Below are 18,671 nucleotides of genomic sequence, written 5' to 3'. Positions count from 1 at the left end.
CTCCAGAATCTGATGAGTGTTTTACAGTTATGGCACATCTCAGTTGAGACCAGCTACATTTCAAATGGTGGATAGTTACATGTGGCCAGTGTAGATTATAGTAGACAGTGTAATGGATTCCAATTCCCTTTATGCCACTCAGCCAAATCGGTTAATCTTTCTGTGCCTGTTTCCTTGCCTGGATAGAGGTGATATAAACCTGGGTTATCGTGAGATTTTAAGTGAAATATCACCCACCCACGTACACGTATTTGCTAATATTTAATTGTATGGACCATGTGACAAGCACAATTCTAAGCAGAACATCTTTACTCATTTAACCATCACAATTATTATTTGAGCCTGGAAAATGGGTTTACTCATACCACCCAATCCTGATCCTACAGTGAGCTCCTGGTAAAAATTCAAGATGTGTCCCTCAAAGTCCCTTCTTAGCTTCAAAGCACTTTTCTCCATTTTCACTTATTGAATTTCTCCAAGGGTCTTTCCTTCTTCCTGTCACGTAGCAAGTAGGTTCGGTGCCAGGGGCTGCAAGAGACACTGGAGGGTAGTGAAGTAAGACATAGTATCTACTCACCAGCAGGAAGCCCCAAGCGCCTGTTTGCATGACATATGGTGGAAGGGAGGGGAGGCTGGAGGGTCCGCGGCAGGCCTGCAGCGGTCACCGCAGACTGGGGCTCCTTATGGTGGGTGGGGGCAGGTTGGGTGATATTGGACACTGCCTGGGGCAAACCCCCAACTTCTCCAAGATTCCTTATTCCCCCCTTTGCTGAGTCCCCACCACTATCCCGTAAAAACCCTTACCGCCTTTTGCCCAGGATTTCCCCCTTCCCCCTTCCCGGCCCGGGTTCCCAGGTCCAGCGCCTGTTTGCTCAGAGTTTGGGAAACCCCCAGCCCTCCTTCCTGCTTCCTGCAGCTTGGGGGCAGGGAGCCGCTGTCAGTCACTGTCAGTCACGTGCCTCTGGCTTCAGAAGACGCTAGACTCAGGGGTCCTGCCCATCTCCCTCGGACCTTATCTTCCCTACCATCTGTCTCTTTTTTTTTCCTCCCCAACGGAACCCCCATCTTCTCCTCTTTAGCCGTTTAATTGCAAAAGCCAGGCCGTTTGTGGGAGACCACAGGCAGCGACCCCTTTACTGGCTGAGGGAGGGGGTAAAGGAGAGGCCGCAACGAGAGGAACAACCCTACCCGTCTGGGAACCACAGCCTATAGTCACATCGTGGAGCTTTCTGGGGTTCCTTCCCTTTGTCCCAGGACCACCGTCACAGCACTGAAAGCGGGTCTGTAGGGCGGCACCTAGCCAAGGTTGCTCCTCCAAGCCTCTTAGGGGCTCCTGTGCCGTCAGAGGCTAAGTGACTTGCTTCGGCCACATGGCAGCAGTCTGACAGGCTGCCAGGGGCCAGAGAGGAGAGAGCTAACGTTTTATTCTCCGGGTTGCAAGGCTGTGAGGTGAAGACCCAAGGACTCAGCCTCTGAGCTCAGGCGCCTCGGCCCCACCGTGGCCTGGGGCGGGGGCGAGCGACAGCAAGCGCGTCGGAGTAGGGGTTCCCCGATTGCAGGGTAGAAAGTGGCTGGGAAAGCCTTGCCCACCCTTACCCGCGGAGGGAATGAGACAAGGCGAGCTGGGGCAGGACCCAGGTCCTGTGCAGTGGCACCTGCACTCGCGCGCGTTCTTTAAACTCCCAGAGCAGGAGCTGAGCGCGCGGGCTAGGGCGGGGTTGGGTCGAGGTCTGGTCACATGACCTGGCTAGAGGAGCTCGAGGCCCCCCCCACCAGTGGGCGGCCCCCACAACGCGTGGTCGTCCTTCATTGGCCAGTTGTATGGCCAATAGAAATCGGCCATCTGGGAACCCTGCGTTCCGAGGCACATACTAACATGCTCAGACGACAAGGGCCCAATGGAAAGTCAGGGCCGTGGGCACCGACCAATTATAAGGGGTACAGGGCGGGACAAGAGGCCGGGCCAGGTTGGTTTGAGAGGCAGAAGGGTATAAAAACGCGCGGCCGGCGGCAGCGTCCGTCCCTACTGCAGAGCCGCCGCCGGAGGAGAGATTTAAAGGGCCCGCGCGCCGCCGCCCCCTCGGCCCGCCATGCTGCTACCCGTGCCGCTGCTGCTCGGCCTCCTCGGCCTGGCCGCCGCCGAACCCACCATCTACTTCAAGGAGCAGTTTCTGGACGGAGGTAAGGCCTGGCGCCGCCTCGAGGCCGCCCCGACGACGAAGGCGGTCCCTCAGCTTAGGTCTGCGTTGTCGCCTGTAATAATTGTTTAGAGGGCCAATACGGTGGTCTCCGGGGACTAGAGCCGCAGGCGAGCCTCCCTTGTGCGTCCCTGGGGAGCGTCGAGGATGCAGCGGACTCTCGCGGCGTGAGTTAGGGTTCGGCGGAGGATCCCTTAAGCCATCGAAGGTGTCAAACTAGAGGTTGGGGTGGGGGCAGTCGAGAGTTATCGCTTTTCCAATCGGCAGCAGTTTGAAGCTATTGGCAGACATTCGGTGGGGGCGGGGGGCGGTCAGTACGGCCGCACTGACCTGCTCCTTTGATCCTCTAGACGGGTGGACTGATCGCTGGATTGAATCCAAACACAAGTCAGATTTTGGTAAATTTGTTCTCAGTTCCGGCAAGTTCTACGGCGACCAGGAAAAGGATAAAGGTACGAGCCCGACGGAGGGGGGAGGCGGTGATCGGATTCAGGGGTACTTCCTGGAGGAAGCCCTTGCACAGGACAGACCCAGCCTGGGATCGCACGAGCAGGGCAGAGGGGAGGAAGGAGCAGTGGTCTGTATGGCCAGAACTTAGGAGTCCATGGAGGTTGGGGCTGAGCTGTGACCTCACTGTGGTCTTTTGCTAGGGCTGCAGACAAGCCAGGATGCTCGCTTTTACGCCTTGTCGGCCAGATTCGAGCCCTTTAGCAACAAGGGCCAGACGCTGGTGGTGCAGTTCACAGTAAAACACGAGCAGAACATCGACTGTGGGGGCGGCTACGTGAAGCTATTTCCAGAGGGCTTGGACCAGACGGACATGCACGGAGACTCGGAATACAACATCATGTTTGGTGAGGGGCCCCGCCCTGGTGCTGACCTCTGATTAGAGGGAGACTTAAATCTCAGGGACTCTTAGAGCCAGTGACAGGTAGTTTTGAGAAAACGGACCTACTTAGGTAGTTGAGGGTTGCTTTAGGAGGGAAAGCTGAGAGGATTGCGTTGTTATTGTTGGTGTGGAACTTAATTTGTGGGGTTTCTTGTAGTTACTTCCTGATATTAACCATATTGAATTCTAGAGTTCCAGCTGGTTAGTTATTTCCTCTTTGAAAGATTTCACCTACAGACCCTTAGAGCCAGTCAGAGTCTGAATCCTGTCTTGTGATCCTTTGCAGATGTGTACTTAACCAAGTTTTGCTTTGAAAATGGAGTGTGGGGGAGCTTTGCAACAGTGGGCATCCTATTCTCTTGCTCTAACTGGACTGACGCTTTACCTAGGGCCGGATATCTGTGGTCCTGGCACCAAGAAGGTTCATGTCATCTTCAACTACAAGGGCAAGAACGTGCTGATCAACAAGGACATTCGTTGCAAGGTGTGACTGGGGGTGGTGACAAACGGTGGATAGGGGAGTGTCAGAGGCCATCCTGGTGGGCGGGGCCACTCATCCCTCTCCCCCCCCCCCCCCCCCCCCCCCCCCCCCGCCCCCAGGATGATGAATTCACACACCTGTATACGCTGATCGTCCGGCCGGATAACACCTATGAGGTGAAGATCGACAACAGCCAGGTGGAGTCAGGCTCCTTGGAGGATGATTGGGACTTCTTGCCGCCCAAGAAGATCAAGGATCCTGATGCTGCGAAGCCTGAAGACTGGGACGAGCGGGCCAAGATCGATGACCCCACAGACTCCAAGCCTGAGGTGGGTGTTTGGGGCAGATTCCCCCTTCGTGGAGGGTGTGGAGGATGGCTGGGCTGACCGACCTCCCTGTGTACCTTCAGGACTGGGACAAGCCCGAGCACATTCCTGACCCTGATGCTAAAAAGCCAGAGGACTGGGACGAGGAGATGGACGGAGAGTGGGAACCACCAGTGATTCAGAACCCTGAGTACAAGGTGCGCCTGGGGCTCTGAGCAGGGTTGGGGGTGCACAGTAGGGAGCGTGCCGACCCCACCACTCAGCCCCTGGCTTCCTTCCCCTTCTGCAGGGAGAGTGGAAGCCCCGGCAGATCGACAACCCAGATTACAAGGGCACTTGGATCCACCCAGAGATCGACAACCCCGAGTACTCCCCTGATAGCAACATCTATGCCTATGAAAACTTTGCGGTTCTGGGCTTAGATCTTTGGCAGGTGAGACGGTAGGGGGGATTCCTGAAGCCCTTCACAGGTTCAGGGTCACCCAGGAGGAAAGGGACGGTAGCGTTCAACCCCAAGCAGGCCTGATCCAAAACTAGTGCTTTTTCTGAAGAATTTCTTGATCTGTTCTGGAGTGTTTCTACTACCTACTTTGAGGTTTTGCTTATCGTTTGCCGGATACCTTTCTTTATGTGTCAGATACCGAGAGTCCCTTTCTGCAAACAGGTTTATTCAACTGTCCCCGACAACAAGAAGTTAACTACGTAACCTCATTAGAAAGCCATTTTCACTGTTGCTTGGCTGGCTCCATTGGTAGGGCATGCAACCCTTGATCCTTGGGGCCATGAGTTCAAGCCCCACATCAGGAGTAGAGCTTCCTGGAAGATTATAAATAAATAGGTACAGAAAAAATTCAAGAAAGTGACTTTCTGAAGTGACTTCCAGAGAAAATTCCAAACCACAGAAAATTAGTTTTAGAGGGGCCAAATTGTCGTCTTATTTGCTGATAAACATTCTGGGCCTAGAATGGTGCCTGGCAGGTGGAAGGCACTGGAAAAATATTTGAACAAGGGACTGAGACCCCATTTTACAGCTGAAGACATTGAAGGGCATTGTGCAGCGGTCCTGGGAGCATGGGGTGGGAGTGTTGTCCAAGGCCAGGGACGTGCGCGTCCCCTCTCACCACCCATCCACCCGTATTCCCGCACCCCCCCCAGGTCAAGTCTGGCACCATTTTTGACAACTTCCTCATCACCAACGACGAGGCGTATGCAGAGGAGTTTGGAAACGAGACCTGGGGTGTCACGAAGGTGGGAGCAGGGTCCGATCCGGGGCTGGGGGGTGGGGGGCGGGCGGGGCTGGGGGTGGGGGGCGGGCCCTGAAGCGCGCATGCGTGGTCTTTGCGCAGGCGGCGGAAAAGCAGATGAAAGACAAGCAGGACGAGGAGCAGAGGCTAAAGGAGGAAGAGGAGGAAAAGAAGCGCAAGGAAGAGGAGGAGGCAGACAAAGACGACGAGGAAGACAAGGACGAGGACGAGGACGACGAAGACGAGAAGGAGGAAGAGGAGGAGGAAGACGCTGCCACCGGCCAGGCCAAGGACGAGCTGTAGGGGCCACGCCGCCGCCTCCAGGGCTGGACTGAGGCCTGAGCGCTCCCGCCGCAGAGCCGGCTGCGCCCAATAATGTCTCTATGAGACTGGAGAACTTTGCATTTTTTCCGGGCGGGTTGTGATTTGGGGTGGATTTTGGTTTTGTTCCCCCTCCCCCCCCCCTTTTTTTTAAACTGGTGTTTTGTCTCTGATTCTCCTTGGCGCTTACTCCTGGTCCTCCCCTTTCTTGATTGACATCTTTGCCGCCTTCTGTCCCCTTCTCTCCCCAGATCCCTTAGTTTCCCTCCAAAGCGAGGGGGGCAGGGGAGTGTGGAGGAGAAGCCCCAGGCCCCGAGATTCCATCTGCTCTCCTTCCTGGATCCCAGAGGGAGGGGCGGGGGCAGGAGAAGAGGGTGGCATCCCCAGCCCCCAGCACTGAGGAAGAACAGGGCTCCTAGGGCCTGAGCTCTGACCCCTACCCACCACCTCCCTTCCTCCCCTGCTCCCAGGACCGGGCCACTTCTGGGTGGGACAGTGGGTTCCAGCTCGGGTCACACTGAGAATGTAAGAACTACAAACAAAATTTCTATTAAATTAAGTTTTGTGTCTTCTTCCTGTGTCTCCTTCTGGGGGAGGGGACTTGAGTAAGGCTCACTTTTCAGCAGCTCAAAGTGTTGGTTAAATGTCCCATAAGGCTACAGGGGCTGCTGTTTACCCCACAACCCCAAACCAGTGGGAGGAGAGGGAGTGTTAAGTGCCGTTACAAGTACTCCACATAGGAACTCAGTCTCTGCACTAAATTGGGGAGTTTATTTCTAATACCGGTTCAGTCGGATCAGGCTGTGCTCCAGAATTCAGTAAGAGGTAGGGCAGGGCTATGACCTCGCACCTTAGCACCATTTCATGCCATCCATTGTACATTGAACCATCTGTATTTCTTAACTGATTAAAAAAACCTTTTTTTAATGTTTACATTTGAGAGACTGAGCATGGGGGGTGGGCGGTGGTGCACAGAGCAGGAGACCAAATCCACAGCAGGTTCCAGGCTCTTAGCTGTCAGCACATAGCCCTATGCGGGACTCGAACTCACAAAGTGCAAGATCATGACCTGAGCTGAAGTCGGAGGCTTAACCAACTGAGCCACCCAGGGGCCCTGTAGCCACATTTTTAGAAAATCTCAGCTGCTTTTTTTTTTTTTTAAATTTTTTTTAATGTTTTATTTATTTCTAGGAGACAGAGACAGCGTGAGCAGGGGAGGGTCAGAGAGAGGGAGTCACAGACTGAAACAGGCTCCAGGCTCTGAGCTGGCAGTCAGCACAGAGCCCGACGCGGGGCTCGAACCCACGAACCGCGAGATCATGACCTAAGTGAAAGTCGGACGCTCAACCGACTAAGCCACCCAGGCGCCCCTCTCAGCTGGTTTTAAAAGTTACTCCTTTTATAATCAAGAATATAGGTTCAGCGATGATACATGGTTTGGTGGTCCTTAAATTCTTAGAAGGAAAGAGATGGCCCTACGGGTGGGTGGTACAGAGACGACAGGCTGACAGAAGTCTAGGCTTCCTAGGCCCACTTCCGTTGGGGACGGCAAGGCTGCCACTGGAGTCCTGTAAGTGGTCTGGAGCTCGTCACTTGTTGCAGGGGAGAGGCAAGAAACCCTCCACAGCTTGGCCTGTGGTGGAAACGTCTAGGCTTGGTGTGCTGTGAAGGAGAAAGGCAGCAGGACCTTGTTACAGTTGAGCAGTGGGTGAGGTGTCCGGTAACTGCCTGGCGCTGTGCTTGGGGTGAGTGCTTGGAAACCAGATCAGGTTTGGAGGCTGGTAATGGTTCAGGATGGGAAGGCCTCCACCCAGGGACTGGGAGATAAGCCCAGCCTTGCTTCCATCCAGTCCCCCACAACCCCATATTCAGCTTGGGCTCAGCAATCCTTCAAGTCCTTGTTCATTGGATGGTTCACCGTGCTTGCCCTACTGTGTTCTGTGACCCAGCCCCACTACTCTGGGAAGCTTCCAGAACTGATGTGTCCAGGGACAGTTGGTGAAGAGAATTCTGTATTCAGTGTAGGCAGGCCCTGAAAAGTGACAGTTTACTTAAATACGCGGGTCAGGCTGGGGGTAGTGGGGTGAACAAAGTGATCGGGGAAGGAGCAATGGAGATGGGACGCCTAGAAAGTACTGTAGGTTCATTCCCCAAATCCAACTCTCCCTCAGTAGAATGAGGCCACAAAATGGCCCCCGTCCCTGCTTCCACAGCCAAATGTGGTTTTCTTAAATTTTCATTTAAATTTTTTTTTACATTTCTTTATTTTTGAGAGACACAGAACACAAGTGGGGGAGGGGCTGAGACAGAATGAGACACAGAATCCAAAGCAGGTTCCAGGCTCTGAGCTGACAGCACAGAGCCCGACGCGGGGCTTGAACTCACAAACCGTCAGATCATGACCTGAGGTGAAGTCGGACGCTTAACCGACTGAGCCACCCAGGCGCCCCCTGGAATTTTCATTGTTTTAATTGTTGGTGACCTTCGGAGTATCCTTTCCAGACCTGATTAAGGGTTTCTATGAGAGTGGCCAGACCAGAACAAAACAACTCGTTTGGAAAACAAAAAAATGAAGTCTTTATGGAAGAAATACAATTATCTACAAATACATGAAAAATTGTGCTCAACGTAATTAACAAACTCAGAAGGGCACGAAAGTGTGGACGTCGGAGCCATTTTGTGGCCTATGACGTCACCGCTAACGGGCATGGCGTCACTCTCAGGAAGCCACGTGACGTGTATGCGTGCTGAACGAGAAGCAGCTCACCCCGACCCTAGGCGCAGAGTATAGTCTGCGCATGCCTGGCCAAAGGGCTCTCTCTTGCGCATGCCTACCAAGGCTAAGGGGGCGCGCGCAGGTCACGTGCTCTGGTGGTCGGCGCGCGCACCGCCTGCCCCGGAAGCGGTCGGCTCGCGGCGCGGCTGGGCGCTAAGATGGCGGCGGCGTGAGTTGCATGTTGTGTGAGGGTCCCGGGGCCGCCGCGTCGCTCGGGCCCCGCCATGGCCGTCACCATCACACTCAAAACGCTGCAGCAGCAGACCTTCAAAATCCGCATGGAGCCTGACGAGACGGTGGGAGCTGAACCGGAGCCCCGGGGCGGGAACGACGGGTGCCGGGGGTGGGGTGGGGGCGGGGAGGACAGGATCCAGACAGGAGGGGCGGGGTGGACGGCGTGGGCAGGCCCCTGCCCACCCTTCCCTACTCGCCTGACTCCCGAACCTCCCTACGGTTCTCGGCCCAGCCCCCGGCGACTCGTGCTGACGGCGTTCGTGGGCCGGTCTCTGGACGAGGCCCCACCCCCCGGGACACCCATCAGGTCCCGGCTCCAATGTCAGTGCCCTCGCGGGTCGCATGAGCCGCTGGCTCAGATTTCCGGACAGGCCATGCTCACCCGGACGGGAGCTCTGAGTTCATAGCTTTGCAGGCGTCTCCTTGGCACGTTGGTGGCCGAATTTGGGAGTAGTGACCAGGAGATGCCAAGTAGTGACGGCAGTGACGATGATAATGATGAGCCGCTCGACTTTCAGTGATCCGTGTTTGTTGGGGGTTTGTTCTTTACCAGTCGCTGAGCGTTTTAGTGTTATCTTACCGAATCTGCAAAACAGGCTGTCATTTGAGCACTCTTGACTGTTATCCACCCTGTTTTCCAGATGTGGAAATTTAGGAATTAGGGAGCTTTGCCACCATCAGTAAAGCAAGTAGTACCAGAATGGGGATTGAAATTTGGTTTTGTCTCATGTGAGAGTCCGTGGTGTATAAACTTAATGCTGCATTTTTAGTTGAAAAGAGACTTAGCGCCTAACAAATACATGGAGTGTCTAAACTCTGTGTTTGGTACTTTTTGCACAATTAGCTCATGAAGGAGACGTCGAAGTACAGTTTTTGTAGAAGAGGAAGCACTCATATTTTTAGACCAGCCAAACGGGCTTGACTTTGGGCAAGCTACTTTCTCTGTGCTTGTGTTTCCTCAAATGTAGAATAAGGCTACTGATAGCTGTTTTATGTAGCAACGAGGCTTTATGAGTGATGTGTACACATACTATCTATGTGAGATGTTTTTGGGAGAAACGGAGCGTGCAGTGAATAGTCTTATTTCTTTTTTATTGTTTTATTTTTTATCACACTTTATATCATTTAAAGTTATAATGTGTTTTTTTCTTCTCCTCACGTTAGTGTTATCTCCACGAAAGCAGGGACTTATGATGCGTTTTGTTCCTTGCTGTGTGCTCAGTACGTAGAACAGCGCCTGGCATGTAATAAGTATTGAGGAAATTGCCTGGTGGGATGAGCAAAGAAATTCGAATCTGGCATGTACTTGACTCTGAAGCTCAGCCCCTGTGTCATTGAAGCTTGTGGTTTCTTTCCCTCCCCCCCCCCAAGAAAAGAAAGAATCTTGTAGTTTGTAACAATTGTTGCCTTCCTTCCAGGTGAAGGTGCTAAAGGAGAAAATAGAAGCCGAGAAGGGTCGTGATGCTTTCCCCGTGGCTGGCCAGAAACTCATCTATGCTGGCAAAATCCTGAGTGATGACGTCCCCATCAGGGACTATCGCATCGACGAGAAGAACTTCGTAGTCGTCATGGTGACCAAGGTGGGTGAAGTGTGCTGGTGGGGAGGGTGGGTGCATTAGCCGGGGAGCTGGTAAAGAGCCTGCGTGCCCCGGAGAGATTAGCTGTGAGTAGGGCGGGGGCTGAGACAAGATGGGATGTTGGGGCCAGATAGGCTATTGATGCCTGCTCCTTTTTCTGGGTGTCACAGGCCAAAACTAGCCCGGGCACCTCAGTACCCCCAGAGGCCTCACCCACTGCTGCCCCGGAGTCCTCCACATCCTTCCCTCCGGCCCCTGCCTCAGGCATGTCCCAGTCCCCGCCTGCTGCCGGAGAGGATAAGAGCCCGTCAGAGGAGTCCGTCCCCACGGCATCCCCGGAGTCCGTGTCAGGGTAAGGCGAGGGGGCAGCGGCCCCGACCTGGGCCCTGTCCTCCCGGCACCTTCCAGCACCCGCATATGTGTTCCCACATCCTTGGGGGAGGGCAACCACCAGAAGTCAGGGTCCGATTTCTCTCTCTTGAATTTGCAGCTCTGTTCCCTCTTCAGGTAGCAGCGGGCGAGAGGAAGACGCGGCATCCACGCTAGGTGGGTGGCTGGTCCCCGGGGCAGAAGCAGTCGGGCGCCCCAGCCAGCAGCTGGGCCTTGTGCGGGTGTGGGAGGGCCCGGAAGCTGCCCTTTGCTTTCCTGGTTGACCCAGGCCTTGCTGCTCCTTCCACAGTGACTGGCTCTGAGTATGAGACGATGCTGACAGAGATCATGTCCATGGGCTATGAGCGGGAGCGAGTCGTGGCCGCCCTGAGAGCCAGCTACAACAATCCCCACCGGGCTGTGGAGTATCTCCTCACGGTGAGGTGGGGCTGCTGCCTCCGGGGAGGCCTCACGGGAGTACGTGGGCTTACCTAGCCTGACGGATGGCCAGAGAGCCAAAACCCGCCCTCAGAGGCCCTTGGGTCGTGGTTCCAGCTGGGAGAGGCTTCCTGCAGGAACCTGGACAGGAGAGGTGGGTGGGGCCTGTGGAGGGCACGGCCGAGGCCTCCCCGGTCTTTTACCAGGTCTATGCATGCAGTGGGGAGGCAGCGGGCAGTCTTCTCGTTAGAACTAAGTAGGACCCCTGACAGGGAATTCCTGGGAGCCCCGAGCCCGAACATGGTTCTGTCCAGGAGAGCCAGGTGTCGGAGCAGCCAGCCACAGAAGGAGGTGAGCGGATTGGGGTGTGTGCACGTGGGGTGTCTGCCCTCAGGGCATCTGACACCCCCCCCCCGGCTCCTAAGCTCTGGGAGTCCCGCATGGTGTCTGACTGCCCGCCTTCCTCCTGCCAGCAGGAGAGAACCCCCTGGAGTTCCTGCGGGACCAGCCCCAGTTCCAGAACATGCGGCAGGTGATTCAGCAGAACCCAGCACTGCTGCCTGCCCTGCTCCAGCAGCTGGGCCAGGAGAATCCTCAGCTTCTGCAGGTGCGGCCCTGGGGGTGGAGGGAGCCGGGCCAGGCACCACCCCCACGCCCCGGGTGGGTACTGTGGCCCCGAAAGCTAGCCTGGCCTCGCACGGCGGGTAGGCGTCTCTATTCGGAAGTCAGGAGTGCTGCCCCCTGCCGCTCCACGCGGTCTGACGCTGTACCTGCTTTCATGTAACTTCCCCAGGCGTCCTGTGAGGCGTCAGTGCCGTTGTCCTTGCGTCTCATGGAGGCACGTGCCAGAGGTCTGGAGCAGCCTGGCAGCCGGTGTGTGCCTGCCTCCAGCCTCTGGGTCCTTTGCTGTCTCGTCTGGGTCCCTTGGCTCTGGCTTGGCTTCTGTACAGTTGGTGCATCACAGGCGCTCACTGGGTTGCGTGGCTCTGCCTGGGACTACTGTGGCCAGCAGGGCTCTCCCCTGCCCTTGAAGGTTCCTGTGCACGGGGGCAGTGGCCCCTGGGTGTGACAGGGTGAAGGCCTGCTCTCTCGGTTGAAGACCTGTCGCCTGCTGCTTCTCTTCCGCTTCTCAGTCTCTTGGGCTGGCTCCTTCTGCTTCCTTTCTCCAGGTGTTTAGGGCGCAGGCTGCACAGTTCTATTCTTCATCTTTATTGAGTCCTTCCTGAGAGTCGTCTCGGGTAGTGATGCCCCCACATCGACATGACCAGTCGGGACCTCCACGTGTCATGCTGGTCCATGGCTGACTTGACACGATCGTGAAAGCGCTTTCTTTTTAAAAAAATTTTTTTTAACGTTTATTTATTTTGAGGGGGTGGGTGGGAGGGGAGGAGACAGAGGGAGACACAGAATCTGAGGCAGGCTCCAGGCTCTGAGCTGTCAGCACTGAGCCCAACGCAGGGCTCGGACTCAAACCACGAGAGCATGATGTGAGCAGAAAGTTGGACACCTAAGTGACTGAGCCGTCTGGGCGCCCCTGAAAGTGCTTTCTAGATGTCTAAGACTTCAGAACAGATCCTCTTCCTGTGCCTCCCCTTTCCTGCAAGGACCAGCGTGGTGGTGCTTGGGCCTCGGGCCCTGGGGACCTGCTGGGGTCATTGATCACCTGTCTTGCCAGAACAGGTCACTCAGTCCAGCCCTGCACCCAGCCTCTGTGGCTGCCACCTTCTCTCCCACCCGTTTCCTGGCAGCCACCACCCAGGCCGTGGCTTCTGCACAGCCGCTGTGGCCCCTTTTGCACCAGGAGCTGGATTCCTGAAAAAGCAGTTTTAGCCTTGAAATTAAAGTTGTCACGCAAAAATAAAAATAGAGCTGCAGAACGGCCAGATGAGTTAATGTTTTCAAAAGGTATACAGGTCCCTCCCACCTTTCACCACTCAGCCATCGCTGTCGTCCCTCCTGCTGGAAGGCAGTAGAAGCAAGCAGGTCGGGTCCCTGCGCCTTCCTCTCTGATCTCCTCTTCTGTTTTGTGCATCTTTTGTTTTCATTTACTCTGTTTGTGCCACATGGATCTTCTGTGTCTGGGATTTGCCAAGTGCATTTCTACCTCCAGGACTTTGCACTTAATCGTTCTACTATCTGTAGGAAACTCCCTCCCCGGCCCTCAGATCACGGCCCCTCTTTCCTGGCATGTAGTGGTTTTTTTTTGTTTTTTGTTTTTTTCCCCCCATGCCCAGCAGTTTGCCCTGCTGAACGCTGGGGGCACAATTTATATTGTAAGTCGTTGTAAGTAGGTGTCCACTCATCTGTTACTTTGTAGCCTGTCTGCCTACCCTGGAGCATTAGCTTCACCCGGACTGGCTTGTTTCCAGGCTTGTATCCACTTATGGGGCTGTTTGGCCACCACAGGCACCCTTTAAACATTTGCGGAATGAATGAAAAAGGGCTGTGCCAAGGGCCTGGGGAGTCAAGGGTTGTGAGTCACAGTCTCGTTTTCTCCGTCACACAGCAAATTAGTCGGCACCAGGAGCAGTTCATCCAGATGCTGAATGAGCCCCCCGGGGAGCTGGCAGACATCTCGGACGCGGAGGGCGAGGTGGGCGCCATAGGTGAGGAGGCCCCACAGATGAACTACATCCAGGTGACGCCACAGGAGAAGGAAGCTATAGAGAGGGTAAGAGGCCGGGCTCAGGGGCGACTCCTGGTGGGCCAGGCCTGCACCCCCTGCTCATGCCTGCCCGTCTCCCCACAGTTGAAGGCCTTGGGCTTCCCAGAGAGCCTGGTGATCCAGGCCTACTTCGCTTGTGAAAAGAACGAGAACTTGGCTGCCAACTTCCTCCTGAGTCAGAACTTTGAGGACGAGTGACATAGGGAGGCCAGGCCGCCCCACCCCCAACCCCCCGGCTCCACAAAAGTTTTATAAAAGAAAAAAATATATATATATTCATGTTTATTTAAGAAGTGGAAAAAAATCAAAAACCTTAAAAAAAACACCCAACTTCCCACTCTCCCAAAGCGGCCCCCATTCCCATCTTGGCCTGAGAAGACCCAGGCCAGACAGCTGTCCCTGATCCCCCGCCCCAGCCCTGCCTGCTCGAGAAACTGGCAGGACTGGAGGCGACAGATGGGCCCCTCTTGGCCTCTGTCCCAGCTCCCTGCAGCCAGATGGAGAGGCGGCTGCTTGCTTCCCCCTCCCCCAAAGAGCCCCTGAGACCTCCCCCCCGCCTTCTTCCAGGGTGAGGGGAAGCTGGAGCCCCAAACTTTGATCCTCCATTGGAGTGGCCCAACCTTTCCATCTCGGGTGAGCACTCGGAGGCCTAAGGACCCCCTCCCCAGTCTGGCCTTGGCCTCCGGCCTGCATCCCTTTGCTGGGGAGGAGGAGGCCTGGTTTGTCCTGCCTGGGGAGGGGGTAACATCAGAGCTGCTCTGGAGGTCGAGGCCACGCCCCACCCCAGGACAGAACCGTGTCTCTGATAAAGGTTTTGAAGTGAATAAAATGTTTTAAAAGCTAGGCCTGTGGTGTGTGCCTCCTGGGGCTTCCTCCTCGGGTTCAGCGGGGCCTGGGGGCCAGTTGGGCACAGGTGATGCAGCAGCGCTGAGAAGGGGCAGTGGTCCATCAGCCTCTGCAGACTGGGGCGCCCAGTGTCTCCACACCCCACTCCCAGGCAGTGGGCCCCAACTCCAGTATAGCCCTGGAAGGGCTGCTTCTCCCTGCCCGCCCCGTCCCCCCATCACCATCACAGTCTGTTTTGGCTGCACTCCCCCCCCAGTAATTGGCTAATTACTAGAGATTAATGTTGGTAAACAGAAGCCTTCTTCTCCTCCGCCATCTGCTCCTCCATTATTTCCCCGTTGCGTCTCTTTCTCCCCCCGAAGCCCGAGTTAGTCGCTCGGCCCCGAGTCCCAGAGTGAGCAGAGCCAGGAGAGGAGGGGGGATTCCCCGGCCCAGGGGCCTTGGGGGGGGGGGCAGGAATGGGGCCTGATGACAGAGGACACAGCGCTCCGGTGGGGGAGGGGCCCCAGGTTTTATTGGGAGATGACGATTCACGAACTGGGGGCCGCCGAGGCCGCGGGGTCTGGGGCTGCGGCAGCGGCCAGCGCAGCCGCTCGTGCCTCCTTCTTCTGTCTTTGCTTCTCCTCCTTGAGGCGTTTGCGTTGCTGCTTCTCCAGGTCCTGCAGCAGCTCCTGGAAGCGGGCGCTCCTCGGGTCCACGTGGTAGCCCAGGCGCTCCTGGGCCTCGGCCTGCAGCCGCGCGCGCCGCTCCTTGTCCGCCTGCTCCTTCTCCCTGCGCTCCTGCTGCTGCCGCCGCCAGTTCTCAACCATCTGTGGCATCTTGGCCATGCACTCGGCAATGAGCCGCTCCCTGCAGCGGAGGGGGGGCGGTGTGAGGGTGAGCAGTAACCCCCAGCCGGGAAAGGAGCACCCATCTACCCTCAGCCCAGCCCCTAGTCTGCCCCCCGACTTCCCCGCCGAGAGGAAAAACTGGGAAGACGCGGTGGTCCTTAAAACTGTCAGGAAAAATCCTTGACAAGTGAAGACACAGGCAGGAGAGATGAACTAGCTTGGGGGTGAGCCTGAGCACCAGTCAGCCGAATCCCCAGGACCCCCGGGGGAGGACCCAGAGTCAGCTCAGCATTTCACGGAGCTGCACCCCATATGGCCACTCCCACAACGAGTCCATCCTACAGACCTCAGTGAGCACCTACTGTATGCCAGGCCCACTTGTAACGGCAAGAAATGGATTGGACCTTTCCCCACAATCCTACGAGTAGTTGCGAGGCACAGCCCCGGTGTAAAGACTAGAAACGTAAAGGTGAACGATCTGAAGTCCAAGGCAGGGCTATCCCGCTGGGATGGGGTAGAGACTGGGATTCACGTTCTAGCTCCACTGTTCACTGCCTGAGCAGACAGCTTGAGTGGGCAAGCGATTCCAAACTCCCAGGCTTCGGTTTCTCATCTCTACAATGAAGGTGATCCCCTCTTCCTCTTCGAGCTACTGTGAGGACAAGAACAACGAAAGCCAGGAACACGCTTGGCCTGCTGTCCGACTTGCCTGGCCACTCCCTCTGGCGAGTGGTACCATCCCGATGCCCCTGGTCTTGCTTTCTTCTTTCACAGCTGTCTCCAAGTCTGACTTCTGCCCTTGATTCCAGGCCCCATCACCTCCTCTTCCCCAGTCACACTGGCAGTTCTTAAAGCATATTCCTACCGCAGGGCCTTTGCACCAGCTGTTCCCAATACCAGTAACTCTCCCTAATATCTCCCCACCGCTATGTCTGCTCATTCAAGTCTCTGAAATCTCAAGTACTCAGAGACCGGTTCGAGGTTCCCTGGCGCCGTCTGAAATGACCTGGTTTTGTTCTCTGCTCTGTGCTCAGCACCTGGCACAAGGCCTTGCACAGGAGGCCCCCGGTCAAGATTTGATATGAGTGACTAAGTGAACTGTTACTCAAAAGCCTTGTTTTGCATCTCGGTGAGCATGGAGGTCAGTCTCCGTACTGCACGCAAACCCCGCGCGCGATACGCGCTGGACAGAGCTAAGCGCCCTGCGACACAGTTCATCCAGCCGGCGGCAGAGGGCGCAGCCCACAGCCCCGCGCCCACCCAACCGCTCACACCTGGCCTGACGCTTCTGCTCCTCCGCCCGCCGCTGCGCCCGCAGCGACTCCTGCATGGCCGCCAGGCTCGGGCACCACTCGCGCTCCTCAGCCTCCAGCTCGCGCAGCTGCTCCCGCGACGGCCACAGCGAACCGGCGGCCACCCCGGAGGCGGCGCCGTGCCGCGCGAACTGCTTGGCCGCGTAGCGCGGCCCGAGCTGCCAGCGTGGGGTCAGTGGGTCGTCCGGGTCCGGCCACCAGGGCCCTGGCGAGCGGCGTGGGGGCGGCGGCGCCCGGTAGTCGCGGGAGCCCCGGCCCGAGGTCGTCGCCAGCCCTAGCAGGCGGCGCGCCCCCCGCACGGGCGCCGCCATCTTGACTGTGCGGGGTCCTCAAGGGCCGGCCGGGCTGGCCGCAGCACTGCCTGCGCGCGAGTGCCGACGCCGGGAGGGGCGGGGCGGGGCGGGGCGGGGTCCCCGCTGCCTCTGCTCCCCGCCGGGGAGAGACAAGGGGGTGGACAGTATTCTCTACATCTTCAAATATAATTCAGAATATTGTTTACCTGTTATTTATTAAAATCATAGTATATTTTAATTTTATATTTTCAAAGTAGCATTTGATTTTTATTTTAAAATTTAAATAGCTAAATATTAAACTAATACTTATTCAAAAATTTAAATAGGACTTGAGTTTGAAGTTTAGTCTACATATTACTTTACATTTTAAATATTTAGGATCTATGTAAGGTGTTCGTTAAAATGTTTAGATTTCATTTTAAATACTTAAATATTGTTTATAACATTAAATATTTGTTATGCTTCATTCTAGGCTTTTAAATTTGATTTTTAATATTTCAAGATTTTTATTTGTCTTTTAATGTTTATTTAGTTTTGAGAGAGAGAGCGAGCAAGCAGGGAAGGTGAGCAGAAAGAGGGGCAGAGTGAGAGGGAAACACAGAATCCAAAAATAGCTCCAGGCTCTGAGCTGTCAGCAGGGAGCCCAGTGCAGGGCTTGAACTCGTTAACCCTGAGATCATGACCTGAGCCAGAGTCCGATGCTTAACTGACTGAGCCATCCAATTGCCCTCAAGGTTTTTATTTTAAAGAATTATTGAAAACCTTACCTAGGCAATTGTTTTAATTTTTTGAAGGAGAGAGAGGCAGAGCATGAGTAGGGGAAGAGCAGAGAGAGAGGGAGACGCAGAATCTGAAGCAGGCTCCAGGCTCTGAGCTGTCAGCACAGAGCCAGACGTGGGGCTCGAACCCATGAGCGGTGAGATCATGACCTGAGCTAAAATCAGAGGCTCAACCAACTGAACCATCCAGGCACCCCCCACACTACCTTTTAAAAACAGGATTTCAGTCTTGGAAAGGAAGGAGATTGGATGAACAACATGGATAAACCTGGAGGGCATTGTGCTGAATAAAATCAACCAGTCACAAAAAGACATATATTTGGGTGATTCCGCTTATATGAGGTCCTTGGAGCAGCCAAGTTCCCAGAGACAGAAAGTAGACTGGTGGTGGTCAGGGGCAGAGGAGACAAAGAATGGGGATTAGCTAGTGTTGAAGGGGGACTGAGTTTCTGTTTGAGAAGATGAAAACATTCTGGACATGGACAGTGGAAATGATCACACAACAATGTGAATGTGTGGAATAGCCTGAACGGTACACTTGAAAATGATTAAAATGGTATATTTTATGTTATATGTATTTTATCATGCACACGAACTGCAGTTTGCTCAGTGAACTAGAAAGCCTGGAGAAGGACATTCATACTTCACAGCAGCACGTGTAGACATCAGCCCCAAACCAGAAACAGCAGCTGCCTGAGTTCACTCACGGCAGAACAGAGACCTGAATTTTGACGTTTTAGCCAACAGAGTGCTACACAGGAACGCAAGCGCAGAGGTTACACCCGCTCACAGCAACGTGAGTGATTTCACAGACCTCATTTGAAAAAAAATTTTTAATCTATTTTTAAATTTACATCCAAGTTAGTTAGCACATGGTGCAACAGTGATTTCAGGAGTAGATTCCTTAATGCCCCTTACCCATGTAGCCTCTCCCCCCCACCCCCTCCAAGTAACCCTCTGTTGGTTCTCCGTATTTAAGTCTCTTATGTTTTGTCCCTGTCTGTTTTTTTTTTTTTTTTTTTTTTGCTTCCCTTCCCTTGTGTCCATCTGTTTTGTATCTTTTTTTTTTAATTTTTTTTTTTTCTGAGAGAG

The 18,671-nt window shown here is 55.0% G+C and overlaps 3 protein-coding genes across 4 annotated transcripts; 2 read left to right on the top strand and 1 right to left on the bottom strand.

Annotated features, from left to right (window-relative positions):
- Positions 1-2,017: 2,017 nt before the first annotated feature.
- On the top strand, positions 2,018-6,018 carry CALR (calreticulin). Its single transcript, XM_039252267.1, has 9 exons — positions 2,018-2,181; positions 2,549-2,650; positions 2,849-3,052; positions 3,477-3,571; positions 3,688-3,897; positions 3,978-4,091; positions 4,184-4,327; positions 5,050-5,142; positions 5,241-6,018. The coding sequence occupies exons 1-9, from the start codon at positions 2,091-2,093 to the stop codon at positions 5,439-5,441; spliced, it is 1,254 nt and encodes a 417-aa protein (XP_039108198.1). The 5' UTR covers positions 2,018-2,090; the 3' UTR covers positions 5,442-6,018.
- Positions 6,019-8,321: 2,303 nt separating this feature from the next.
- RAD23A (RAD23 homolog A, nucleotide excision repair protein) lies at positions 8,322-14,361 on the top strand. Of its 2 annotated transcripts, none has more exons than XM_039252270.1 (9): positions 8,322-8,531; positions 9,888-10,049; positions 10,217-10,398; positions 10,537-10,592; positions 10,726-10,853; positions 11,126-11,204; positions 11,327-11,460; positions 13,360-13,524; positions 13,603-14,361. In XM_039252270.1, exons 1-9 carry the CDS (start codon positions 8,460-8,462, stop codon positions 13,714-13,716), a joined length of 1,092 nt encoding a protein of 363 aa, XP_039108201.1. In that variant the 5' UTR covers positions 8,322-8,459; the 3' UTR covers positions 13,717-14,361. The 2 variants fall into 2 exon arrangements, with proteins under 2 accessions (XP_039108201.1, XP_039108202.1); XM_039252271.1 differs by having other exon boundaries at positions 8,337-8,531; positions 11,330-11,460.
- Positions 14,362-14,851: 490 nt separating this feature from the next.
- GADD45GIP1 (GADD45G interacting protein 1) lies at positions 14,852-16,852 on the bottom strand. Its single transcript, XM_039252284.1, has 2 exons — positions 16,469-16,852; positions 14,852-15,213 (listed from the first exon to the last, which is right to left on the bottom strand). The coding sequence occupies exons 1-2, from the start codon at positions 16,816-16,818 to the stop codon at positions 14,895-14,897; spliced, it is 669 nt and encodes a 222-aa protein (XP_039108215.1). The 5' UTR covers positions 16,819-16,852; the 3' UTR covers positions 14,852-14,894.
- Positions 16,853-18,671: the final 1,819 nt, after the last annotated feature.

The sequence above is a fragment of the Hyaena hyaena genome, unplaced genomic scaffold (assembly GCF_003009895.1).
Source record: "Hyaena hyaena isolate Hyena2069 unplaced genomic scaffold, ASM300989v1 scaffold_414, whole genome shotgun sequence".
Taxonomy (NCBI): domain Eukaryota; kingdom Metazoa; phylum Chordata; class Mammalia; order Carnivora; family Hyaenidae; genus Hyaena; species Hyaena hyaena.
This window is presented reverse-complemented; position numbering and strand designations above follow the sequence as displayed.